This window comes from Pistacia vera, unplaced genomic scaffold (assembly GCF_008641045.1).
Source record: "Pistacia vera cultivar Batoury unplaced genomic scaffold, PisVer_v2 Contig472, whole genome shotgun sequence".
Classification (NCBI taxonomy): domain Eukaryota; kingdom Viridiplantae; phylum Streptophyta; class Magnoliopsida; order Sapindales; family Anacardiaceae; genus Pistacia; species Pistacia vera.
The window spans coordinates 170995-183982 of record NW_022196304.1 but is presented as its reverse complement, the minus strand read 5'-3'; the positions used below and the strand labels follow the sequence as shown (position 1 = coordinate 183982).

The following is a 12988-nucleotide window of genomic DNA, read 5'->3' as shown; positions in this document are numbered from 1 at the left end:
TAAGTATGTTTGGTAAATCAGAATCTTAAAGTTGCTTTTGATTTCTAAAATTTTATTTTGCTTTTTTATTATTAAGTGTATAATCACTTAAAAAGACATATTTTACTCCTTAAAATATTTTATAGTCATAAGATATATTTTAATATGTATAAATAAGGTTAAAAATAATTACATTAATTAAAATTTATTTGATCAAATATTTAAAAAAAAATTCAAAAGAAAAAAGTATCGATTGGTGCCCAACTTCCCGAATCCAACAGCCACCGCCGACGTGCCTTGTCGACTATTGTTGGATTCCGACAATCGGGTATCAACTACCAACCAACCGTCTTATTTTTTTATTTAAAAAATATTATGTTTAATCAAATCAAACATTTATTTAGGTTTATTTTGTATTTAAATAAATTATATAAGTTGTCTTTTTACTTCACAAAATCAACCTATAAATTAATTGGTTTAAAGTTTGTAAAATCCATTTATAAATCTGATTATTTATAATCAGCTTCAAACTTAACTAGTTTTAAAAAACACACTCTAGAAAATTTTCTATCGATCTAATCCCATTAATTAAAGATAAAGTTAGAGAAAATAAAATATAAGAAGATACTGTAATGATTAAGGTTAAAAAATTTTTAAATCAACAAAAAGTATCTTTTAACTATTATTCTTTTCATTTGGATTAGATCGGTTATTAATGGATTTTTATACTGTACAGAATCTATTAGTCGATCCTATTTTTTTTTTTAGTTTGTAAATCAATTCCATGCATAAATAGATTTAAAAAAAAGAAAAAGAAAAGAAACGTAAATTGTATTATATGAATCGATTAGAGCTATCAAATTGAATTTTAAACATCCATGAAAGTATAATTGTTAAAAGAAAGGATAAATAACATTGTTATTTTTATGTATGACAAGTATTATTTTTCTGTATGACACTTGTCATTTACCCTTTATATCAAGTTTATGTAGCCTTATCTGTTTGTTACATAAAATAGCACGTGTCCATCGCCAAGTTCTCCATCATGGCTTATTTGGCATGCATATAAAAGAAACGTCTGCATGCGTTCCTTTCAATACAAAATAACATTCTCCATAAGATTAAACCACTTTACTCCTCAAAACATGGAGAGATCTGAAGCAGCAAGTTCACAGAAATCGGCAGCAGCAGAAGCAGCCAAGAAAACCAACATAGGAAGATCAAGAAAAGGCTGCATGAAAGGCAAAGGAGGTCCAGAAAATGCTATGTGCACATACAAAGGCGTCAGGCAACGCACTTGGGGCAAATGGGTGGCCGAGATCCGGGAGCCGAACCGCGGCGCCCGGCTCTGGCTGGGCACGTTCAACACTTCTCTTGAAGCTGCTGTAGCTTATGATGAAGCTGCATGGAAGCTCTATGGCCCCGAAGCGAAGGTTAACTTGCCATATAATTGTCCTACTACTTCAGTTTCTGGTTCGGATCATGTTGTAAAGGGTTGTGAGTCTGTGGGCAGAAGTTTGTTTGTTGGGGAGTCTGGAGGTTCGAGTGGGAGTTCGGAGGATGGTTTTGTGGAGGGGAGTTCGTTTTCTGGTTGGATTGACGGTGAAGAAAATCTGTATTGGCCGCAGTTGCTGGAGGCAAACGATGCATTGGAGGTGAACCATATTGGGTTTCCGATGAGTGATTTGTTGGGTGGAGAGGATTTTAAGGACTGGGATGGGTTACAATCTCCATGGAACTTGTGAAATTAGCAGGTTTAGACAATAGACATGAGATGGCTTGCATGTTTTGATTTATCTTGTCACCTCCTGGATGTTGAGTTTCAACACTTTAGAAGGCCTTTTCATGTTGGACCGACCCAGGTTCTTTGTTTTTGGGTAGGGAGTTACTATTTCAAAGTTAATTAGGTGTAGAAGAGTAGTTGTAAGTTGTATGACATTTATAGGGCTTTTGGGGAGGTAGATTTTGGGATATTTAGGTTGGTGGTAGCTTAATAAGTACATATTTTAGTGAGCTTTTCGGTGTTTGGGGTGGCTTTTTCTGCAGTTTCGCGGTTGGCTTGTTGTTAGATAGGCAGAAACATATATATATATATATATACTTTGTAACAGAAAAAAGTATTAGGTATATGCTTGTTTTGTACCTTATGAAAAAGAAAGAGTCTGTTTAGTTAGAAAAACAGAGCGTGGTGTGCTTTTGATAGAGGCAATAATTAACATTATCTCAAAGTTAAAAACAAAATTAATATTATAATTAATACAATAATGCTACACATATAAAGTTGAGATTTCGATTTTGGATTTCAATTTATATGTTTGTTTATGTGTAAATACCATATTAATGATAACAGCTGAATAACTCTCTTGTAATTAACTGTGTTGTAATTAAACCACCACTCGGTGATCTGATAGTAAAAGAGTATAAGGGTCCAATATGAGTTTCTGAGTTCGAGTCCTCACAGGTACTAATAATGGTGGTTACACTTGAGATTTATCCAATCGTTCACTTCAGGATTTCGGAGGATTAATTAAGATACACACAAATTGGTCAAGACACCTTTAAAAAAAAAAAAAGAAAAAAAAAGAACTCTTCTAATTAATGTGTCTTGATATGAAAGAAACCACCTCAGTCGAGAAATAAACTTGAAAACAACTTTATATGCTAGCATTATTGTATATAAAGTTATTGAATTGCAGGGAGAGCATAATGTTTTGTAGATGGCAGCAAGCGGCTGCAAGGCTTGTTGTTTTCGACCCAAGAACCATACAAAGGCGCACACTTGTTTTCACACGAGCTTTGCAAAGTTCACATAAATGAGACTATAAATATGGGTTTCATTTTTACCATAGTTTAAGGAAATTTCCGAGCATACATACTGCCTTTTAATTGCTAAAAGATGAAGGGCATTTATTATTTTCTTGAAAGGTGTGGAAGATTTCCCAACTCCAGCGTCTAATCAGAAGGGCATCATCAAAACTAGAGCTGGTCAAGGACCGGCCTGGGCGTTTGGGTCTGGTCTCATTTGGGACTAGTCGCTTATGGGCTTGAGATCAATTTCAGGCCCATAAGCAATTTCAAGACCCAAACTGATCCCTGGGACCAATCCTGTAGGCCAAAGACTGGTCTTATGGGCCTATAAAATTTTATTTTCCTCTATCTTTTTTTTTTATATTTTACAGGCGAAATAAAATTTTATAGGAGGGATTAGTAATTTTCAGGAATAGATTAGTAAGCTTGTAAAAGTTTAATTAATTTTAAAAAATAATAAAATAATAAATAAAATAATAGTTAATTTTAACATAAATGTAATATTCACACAATCACATATTCATGCTTCACAAATAAATAAATAAATAATTTTTTTATTAAATTATTCATCTTCATCATCAACAATATTTAAATCATTAAAATCTGTGTTCTTAAAGAGTTCGAGTAGTTCGGGATTTTCAAGGTGTTATTGTAGTCTTCTCTCTGTATGAGTCTAATCCCATAAACACGTTATCACTTCAATAATTTTATCGGTTAAAGAGCATCTTCTGTCTTCAATAATCCGACTACTAATTGAAAATGCTAACTCAGATGCAATTGTAGAAACCGGCATAGATAAAATGTCACGTGCCATTTGGGCTACAATAGGGAATCGACTTTGATGTTGGTTCCACCATTGAAGCAAATTCATCTCACATTTCTCCTTCATTGTCATGTAGAACAGATATATTTGTAGGTAGCGATTCAACTCATTTGGTCCATGTATGTACGAGCTAGAGTTGCTACTTCCGTCATATTCCATATACGTCCACATGCTCGATCCTTGATGGAGGTCTTCATTAGGGTCCTGATCGTCTCTCCTGGACATTCAATTTCCACTTCCATTGTATTTGTTCTGATATAAAGAAAAAAAGACTTTCCAATTTTTGCTTAAAGTCAGTCAAATAAGACGTATAATTATGTTCTAAATGCTGGCATATCTCAGTAATTATACAGTTAACTACATGTAATTCAAACCTAGGATCTACAACAAGGCCTAATCCATATAAGAATGAAATATTTAACCAATATTTCTTGTATTTTTCTTCAATCTTTAAAACAATTCCCATTAAAATGTCATTATATCTATATTTAGTAAAAGTTTTAGAAATTTGAAGTAAAATATCTAATGCTAAATTAGTAGTCGGATAATAAATATCACTTAATGTATTAGTGAAATCATAAAAAAATTTAAAAAACGAATAAAAAAGTTCACAAACCGCCCAATTATCATAGCTGACAACTTCCTCTGGATGGTTCTTTCGGTTGACAAAATCTGTAATTTGTCTTGCGGTTGGCAAAACTTTTTCCAACATCGAGTAGGTGGAGTTCCAACGGATAAGCATGTCCGTACAAAACTTCAAAGGTCGAACCAGTGGATCCTCTTACCTACAATATTTGACGTACTCCTGCCATCTTTTATTACTATCGCTGACGATAAATCCAATAGCCGCACGCACCTCTCCATCTTTGAATGTATAACATCTAAACTTACTTTAACAATTAAATTGATGATGTGGCAAGCACATCTCTGGTGAAAAATTTTGTCTTCACCATGCAGATCCAATCTCTTTTCAAATAAAGATATTGTCGCAGTATTAGCAGCTGCATTATCAAGCGTTAGTGCTACAACTCTATCAGTTAATACATATTCTTGCAAAATTTCAAGAATTGTAAAATAAATAATATCAGCACTATGCTTTTCATATAATGGTTTAAAACCCATCAATTTTTGTTGTAAACCCCAACTATGATCTAAGAAATGTATTGTGATAGTTAAAAAATATGTTTTTGATCTACAAGCCCATATGTCTGACGTAAGTGCAATAGATATATTCCTAAAACTTTTGAAATTCGTTTTTAAGTTTATTATTTATTTTGTTATAAAGTTTTAATATATCTCTTCTACTTGTACTTCTACTAATATAAGTGTATGCATAAAATAAGGATTTTTAGATAAATATATGGGAGAGTCCATAGTAACTATGAATCTTACTATTTCCTCTTGTGCAATATATGCATTGTATTGCCATGTTAAAGATGTACCGGACAATTGCATTATTTGGGGGTGCTTCTTCTCTAAGTGTCGTCGCATTGTCGAAGTCCCTTTTTCAGCTCCAATAATGATTTCACAAAAATTACATACCCCACATGATTCTTCCTCCTCCCTATTTGTCTTTAGCCGTTTTGATTTGGTTAAGTGTCTCTATACATTGGACATGACCCTCTTTGACGGTTAGAGGGGTTAGGCCAAGTCCGTGCCCGTTGAGTCGCAGCTCGCTTGTGTTTGGCTGTACCTCGTTCCGGCCAAATGTGGTTGTTGAATTGCAGTTGCTGTCTCTGGAGGAAAGGGTGAAAATTGATTAAACCCTTCCATTTCTTCGGTAAATAGAAAATAAAACTCATTTGGGGATGATCTTTCGAATGTATCATTTTGGGAATCCATTGTGAATTTATGATAAAATAATAAATAATTAAAATGAAAAAAAATTAAATAATAATATGAATAAGAGATGATTTTGAAAAATAGAAAAAATTAAATAATATAAATAAATAAATAATAATATGAATAAATTATAAATATAAATTGAATGAGAATTTGATTGGAGATTTGGAGTAGTGAGATTGAGTGGTGTGGAAAAAAAAAAGAAATTTAGGGGATATTTATAGCGTAGCACTGGGAGGCAACTACATTTTTTTTCTTAAATTTTATAAAATTTTATTTTAACTTTTATAATTTCTATTTATTTCAAAATTTATATGAGGTTTTGATAATTATCCAAAGGACTAAAATAAATAAACTAAAAGAGTTTGGGCTCGGGCTTGGAGGAGAGTCCAACGGAGGAATTAAGCCCTCCTCCTTAAGCTTGGTCTGATTTTGGAATAGACCTACTAGGACCGGTCCTCTCAAGGACCAGGTTTTTGGTCCCACATGCCCAGGTCTAATCAAAACCTCAATTCTGCAGGCAGTAGGATCTTTCTCGGTTATGAACAAAATTCAGGCTTCTCTGATCCCATGGCCCAATATTTGCTTTGCTGTCAAGTACAATTCCCAGTAATATAAATTATAATTTTTCTGGGAAATTACAAACGCTCTGAAATAAATCTAGCAAGGAAATTCATAGGTTGATTTATTTAGGATTTGTCTAAAATCTAGTGGCTTCTTCTCTTATTGATAGAGGTTGTGATAATGAAAGTTAACAACGAACATGTTTGTGGTCTCCAACAATAATTAAGGGTAAACTACACTTAACTCCTCCGCAGTTTGAAGAAAAAACTTCTAAATCCTACAAGTTTGAGAAATATAAGCACACCTCCCCTTTAAGCAATGATCTACTAGACAAAATTAAACACAACTAGGTTTTAATTTGGACATTCTCTTTGATAAAAGAGTAAACGACTTTTCCCCACCCAAATAATAGCGTAATAACACTTTTTCATCCATAAAATTTTAAAATACCACTTTACTATCCAAATTTATATTCTATTTCCTATTCTGACATTATTATGACCCTACACCACCATCATTCTCTTCACCGATCATCACTCATTAAAACATCTCAAACCCTACTCCCGTCCACCCCACCAATCACCGGCAATTGAACGATTAGGGTTTGTGCAGCTGCCCTACCTAAGTCAAATTTCAATCAATCTCAACCACCAAAAGCCAACCTTCTGTCACCAAAATACTTATCGGTCTCCCCTCTTCAAAAGTCCTAACAGTTTGGACCGAGTTTACGCTCTATTCGTCGTCGGAACATAAATGTGGGTAATAAAGTAGTATTTTAAAAGTTTATGGATAAGAAAAAGTCATAAAGTACTCTTGATAAAATTATCAAATATAGGACTCGTCTGGTTCAGAGGTAATGTATTACCAAATTAAATTAATTGCTTATCTATATTCTTGATGAATAAAGGGCTATGGAGATGGACAAACCCATATAGAGGGTAGTGCGGGCTGATGACTTAAATATTTTTTCTTTCTTATTAATTTTTTTTTTATATTTGTGTTATTTATTTATTTTTAATTTGATATAATCTACTTTGTAAATTGACCACACCAATCTAAAAGTAAAAACCAACTTTTTTTTTTGGTTTATTAAACAAATAAGGTTGTGTTTGTTTAAGAAGATAAGTATTTTTTCAATCAAATATTTTTTATATTGTATTTATAATAGAACTTAACTAGAAAATAATAACTAAATTTATTTTAATTTGATATAATCTACTTTGTAAATTGACCACACCAATCTAAAAGTAAAAACCAACTTTTTTTTTTTGTTTATTAAACAAATAAGGTTGTGTTTGTTTAAGAAGATAAGTATTTTTTCAATCAAATATTTTTTATATTGTATTTATAATAGAACTTAACTAGAAAATAATAACTGAAAAAGGTAAATATACTATTTCTGGGTTCTGGGACCTCTAACATTATTTTTATCATAAATATGATATTTAATGAACTTATGGCGTTTAAAGGATTTAGAATAAGATCAGGGTGATAGGTGTAATTTACCCATTAATTATATTTAATTTTATAGAATGAAGCACCGGACCAGAGTGTTTGCTTGTATGATGTGAAGTTTCCCGAATTGTTGAACCAATTATTTGAATGATGTGAACTTAAACAGCCAAAACTGTCTATTTAAAGGCAATCCAAAATACATCTAAATTTAAAAGCAATTAATTAGATATATAGATTACACCATCAGGGTCACGATCGTTTTCTTGCCTAGCCCTTTCTTTGTAATTAAACTGCAATCACAACGAAAATGAAAGAATAATTATGGAAGAGTACATGATTGATTTATAGGACAATGATTTCTTGTAGGTCTGCTTCACCACCGCTTTATATAGAGACTTCAAATTATTGGGATTATATATAGAATTTGATATTTTGTGTTGTTAACATCAATTTATGGTCAATTTGATTGTTAAAAATGTGTTAAGTATATATATATATATATATATACACGCTAATTCACGCGTATCTTGATTAATCCCCGAGATCCATTTGAATACCGTACAAGCCCAATAGGTTTGATAAGTCACAAATGTTGACCACTTGGTGGGACTTGAACACAAGATCTCTGGATAAGTTGCAAGTAAGTACATTTTAACCTCCATTAAAAATAATAAATTCATGATTATAATTTTTTTTTTTTAATAACCAGGGTGTCCAAGCCATGTTGTGTGCACCTTAATAAATCCTCGAAATCCATTGAATACTCTACAAACCCAATGAGTCAATTAAGTCACAAATGTGTGGTAAGTAGGCACTTTATAAAACTCGAACACAAGACTTCTACATAACCCACTTAGATGGCTAAAGTATGAATTTTTGTTAGCAATATTAGTTAAAATTTTAAGTTATATTTGCTAACCGTATTTTAAATATTAATTAAACCCATTTAGAATTAGAATTTGAAAATAGTTATTTATCTTTAAAATAAGAGAAATATATATATAGATTGTAAAGAAAATACATTTCATTAAAATGTTTTAGCACTAGTAGTTTCGTACATAGATTTGAAGAAAAAGTAGTTCTCCCTAATTAATATGTTTTTGAATCTTAAAATAAAACGAGTTTTAGATATTATAAAATATTAGAATACTTCTGAGTTTTATGGATTATATATTAGTTTTTCATTTTTTTTTAAATCCTCAATATGTTTTTGACGTCAATTTATAATTATAAACTTATAATATGATATAATTAAAATTAAAAATTATATCAAATTTGTCATGTGTCACAAGTACATATATATATTCTTGATTATTCTCGTTATAATATCTATTAGATCGATCTATGTTACATATGAGGAAGGTACTTTGAAATCTTAATATATACTCAATCACAAAATATTTTTTTGGTTTTCCATTCTTATAAAGTTTATCAAACCTTAAGATCGAATACACATGTTGGTTGATATTGATAGTTCTTGAACATTCTATATAATAAAGTTATTTATAATATTACATTATTTTTTATAATGATGGTGGTTATTATTAATTGATGGCATCTATGACTCTGTGGCCTACATCATTTGGTAGCCGAAATAACAGACGTAAACTATTCAAGTCTTTAACGTAGGAAAAATGGAATGTCGAAATGCATCGACTTTTCCTTGCACACGAGAGCTACCAAAATTTTGTTTAGTTATAATCAATCCAAACTAACCTAAGATTCAAAATTTTGAAATATATATTAATATTTTGATTATCTGAAAATGTGTTTGATATATTATTCAAAAACTGTTTTTAAATAATTATAAAAAAACTGTAAAAACGGCTTCCAATTGTTATATGGTTCTACATTAACTTTTAGAATTGTAATTGAAAATTGTTGTCGAAATCATCTACACTCGTCAACCACTTGACTTGTGGCTAGATAGTTAGACCTTAGGTTACCTAGACTCATTAACCACTTGGCTTGTGGTTGGATGCCTACATATCATATTTGTGACTTATCTAGTCCATTTGATTTGTAACGTGTTTAATGTACCCTATATATTAATCGAGGTGCATGCAAGCTGACCCAAACACTCTGGTAAAAAAAAAAAAAAAAAAAATGAAACATCTAGACTCATTTTTTCCAAACATGTTTTCATAAGGTTTATTACATCTTTTATTTTCAATAACAAAAAATCGTATTTAACTTCTATATCAAACATGTCCAAATTTGTGGTCATATTGATGATACTACAAGTAATTGTGGAGAGATATTTCATGCATAGCATTGACTTGAGCAAGTCGGTCGTGTGCTTTATTTGCCGCCATTGCAGAAGGATCAGAAAGTAAAATCGAAAGTTAAAATGAAGAACATCAACTTTGGTTTAATGGGGAGAATTGATGAGCCTGAAAAATTAGTTTGCACCAGCTCACTGGAATTTCTGGAAATGCTTCTTTGTTCCACTTGCACCATTATTATCACTCTTACCCTATATTAAATTTGTGGTCATATTGATGATACGTTTGTTGTGAAAGTAGTTGGCAATTAATTCTCGTTACTACAGCCCACGTGATATTTAATTTTACCTTATATTATACAAATACATGTATATATATATACACACAAACACAATTACTGTCTTCTATTTTAAGTATTTTCTATTGTAGAATACACATGCATTTAGTTTTCATTGAATAGAAAAAGATCAAACATGTTAAATATACGAATTGCTAAATAATGTAAAGAGTGTTTCTTTATGGACGTAAACTTAAATGTTTGGAACTTAAAGTGCTATCATCAAAACTACCACTAGATGGACTAATGGTAAAAAAATAAAAAAAGATTATATGAGCTCCTAAGACTCTCCAAGCATTAATAAGGATGGTCATTAGAGCTCTTATCCGGTCGAAAGTTTTAAGGTATTGGAAGACTAGTTGAACAACGCGTAAGTTAACCCGAACACACAGAAGATAAAGAAAAAGTGCTATCACCAACAACCTTTATTAAATGAGTAGTTAATTTATGCTATAAATGAATGTGATCAACCTTCTTTCTTTTTTTATTTTTAATTTTTATGAACTCGTGTTAGAATGAATGATATGCTAATTAATTACGAGTTCATTGATTATATAAGCTAATTAATGACTTAGTTTGGCTACAGTTTTTCCTTTTTCAGAATAATCAAATTTGAGACTTCAAAATACATCTTTAGCTTATAAAACCCTGAAGGACTTTAGATTTCCTGAACACTAATGGTAAATCTAATCATCACATTGAGGAGAAGGAGAAGATTATATTGAATTTAGTTAACCCCACTCCATTGATATTGGTCACATGGCCTCTTAAAGCCAGTTTTAATCAGTAATCCTTTTGCGTATAAGCATTCAAGAAATGGTCACAAAATTAAATCTGCTACGCCAATTAAAGTGAGAACTGGAATTAAAGCTAAAATTGTTCAATATGACACTTATGACGAAAGTGACTAATAGCAAGCTCAAACGCTATCACTTCATTTGTTTGATAAAAATATAATTTCTTTGTATCGCATGTGGAAAACTTAGTTAATCTGTGCTTGAATTTCAAAAATATATATGTTTTCCTGAAGGGTCTTTTTTAGTCGAGTAATACTAGCGTTACAAAGAGACATACAAAGAGACAAATCAAACCCTTAAAATTCATAATTGCCTCTCTCTCTCTCTCTTTTTCCATTCTTTTAAGGGCTGGATTTGTTTCTTTGTATGCTTCTTTGTAAGGCTAATATTACTCTTTTTAGTCATGTCTTATGATGACAATTTGACAATGGTTAGGCATCTGTCTTGGATATTGCAAATCCTGTGTAATTTTAAATTGATTTTTTTTTTTGATTTTTTTTTTATGACCAAGGGTATTTGGATTAGCTTATTTGCAATTCAACTAATTTTTCAGGATCCAAAAACTAGGGGTGAGCAGTTCCGGGTACCCTATATTTTTCGGAGGAATCGGAACCGCACAGTATAGGTTTCCAAAAAAAGGAATTGGAATCGAAACCACACAATGTAGGTTCTTAAATTCAAGGAATCAGAACCTAAAATGCAGGTTCCGGTTCCTTTCCCGGGTACCCTGTAAACAATTACTTACCTCCCTATTAGTTTAAAAAATGACAAAAATACCTTAAAAGTTTATAAATACACCCCTAACAAATTTTGATTACTCATTCATTTGTGTCCAATGTAACTCATAAATCCTCTAATCTCTAGGCAACACTTGAATTCAATTAATTCATCAAAATTCACATAAAACTTCTTAATCAAAACCAAGATACAAACAATTATTCATCTATAAATTGTTAATTTAATGTTATAAATTGTTAATGTTTATAATGTAATATAATAATATTGTAATTAATTAAGTAATTATTTAATTATAATGTATTATTATAATTAATTAAGTAATCATACTATACATGTATAATATAATGTTATAATTAATTAAATTTCTAATTATTTAATTAAGTAATGTACTAAATTACTAATGTAATGTTATAAATTTTTAATTAATTATTTAATCATTTAACTATAATGTAATGTTATAATTGATTAATTACTAATGTAATATTATAAATTTATAATTAATTACGTAATTATTTAACTATAATGTAATGTTATAATTGATTAAGTAATCATTTAACTAGTAATGTATTAATGTTTATCAATTTATTTTATATAATTAATTAATTACTAATTTACTACAAATATACTTAAAACTTGATAATTGAAGTAAATAACTAAATATTATATTATTATTCAATCAAATATGCTATTTTATTCAAAAATAATTATTTTAATAATATTAAAATACTTTTAATTGGTCATAATTCCAATTATACACTTAATTAATCAAAACTTTAATATTAATATATTAAAGTTTTTTATATGGTGTAATTTATATGTAACAAATATAATTGTATATTTATTTAATTAGGTTATTGTAAAAATTTAACATTTTGCATTTTAAATTTTTTTATATATAAAATTACAATAGACCTCCCATTCTTCACAGATATTTTATTTTAGCCTAGGTTCCAAAACAAGGCACCCATTGCAGGTTCTGATTTCGGTTCCTCCACATCTAGGAACCGGAACTGCACTATGTCGGTTCCAAAAAAATGGAACCGGAACCTACCCGCACAGTGTCAGTTCCGAATAGGTTCCAGTTCTGATTTTGGTTCTACCCGCATGTTCCGGTTCTACTCGGTAACCGTGCTCACCCCTACGTTTGAGGGTGGTAAGTTGTGCTCATGTGGAGTTGTGTCCCTGATTGTCTAAACATTTTGCCCCAGAAAAAGGATCATGAAAACTCTGTCCTGATCAGATATGATGGTGCGACGAAAGCCATGCAACTTGATAATTTCCTTACGGAACAAGTTGGTGACTTCTTGGGCTGTGTAAGGGTGGCACAAGGTGAGGAAGTGGCTGTACTTCATAAGGCGATCCACTACCACCAAAACAATATCCACCCGATGAGCCTTAGGAAGACCTCCAATAAAATCAA

The 12988-nt window shown here is 30.9% G+C and overlaps 1 protein-coding gene across 1 annotated transcript; it reads left to right on the top strand.

The window, feature by feature from the left end:
• Positions 1-1124: 1124 nt before the first annotated feature.
• LOC116146124 (dehydration-responsive element-binding protein 2D-like) lies at positions 1125-1724 on the top strand. The gene has a single exon (XM_031431535.1). It carries the CDS (start codon positions 1125-1127, stop codon positions 1722-1724), a length of 600 nt encoding a protein of 199 aa, XP_031287395.1.
• The last annotated feature ends 11264 nt before the right edge of the window (positions 1725-12988 follow it).

Bases quoted from the DNA above. Each gene is read 5' to 3' on its own strand.
- LOC116146124 (XM_031431535.1), top strand. From the start codon at position 1,125: ATGGAGAGATCTGAAGCAGCAAGTTCACAGAAATCGGCAGCAGCAGAA.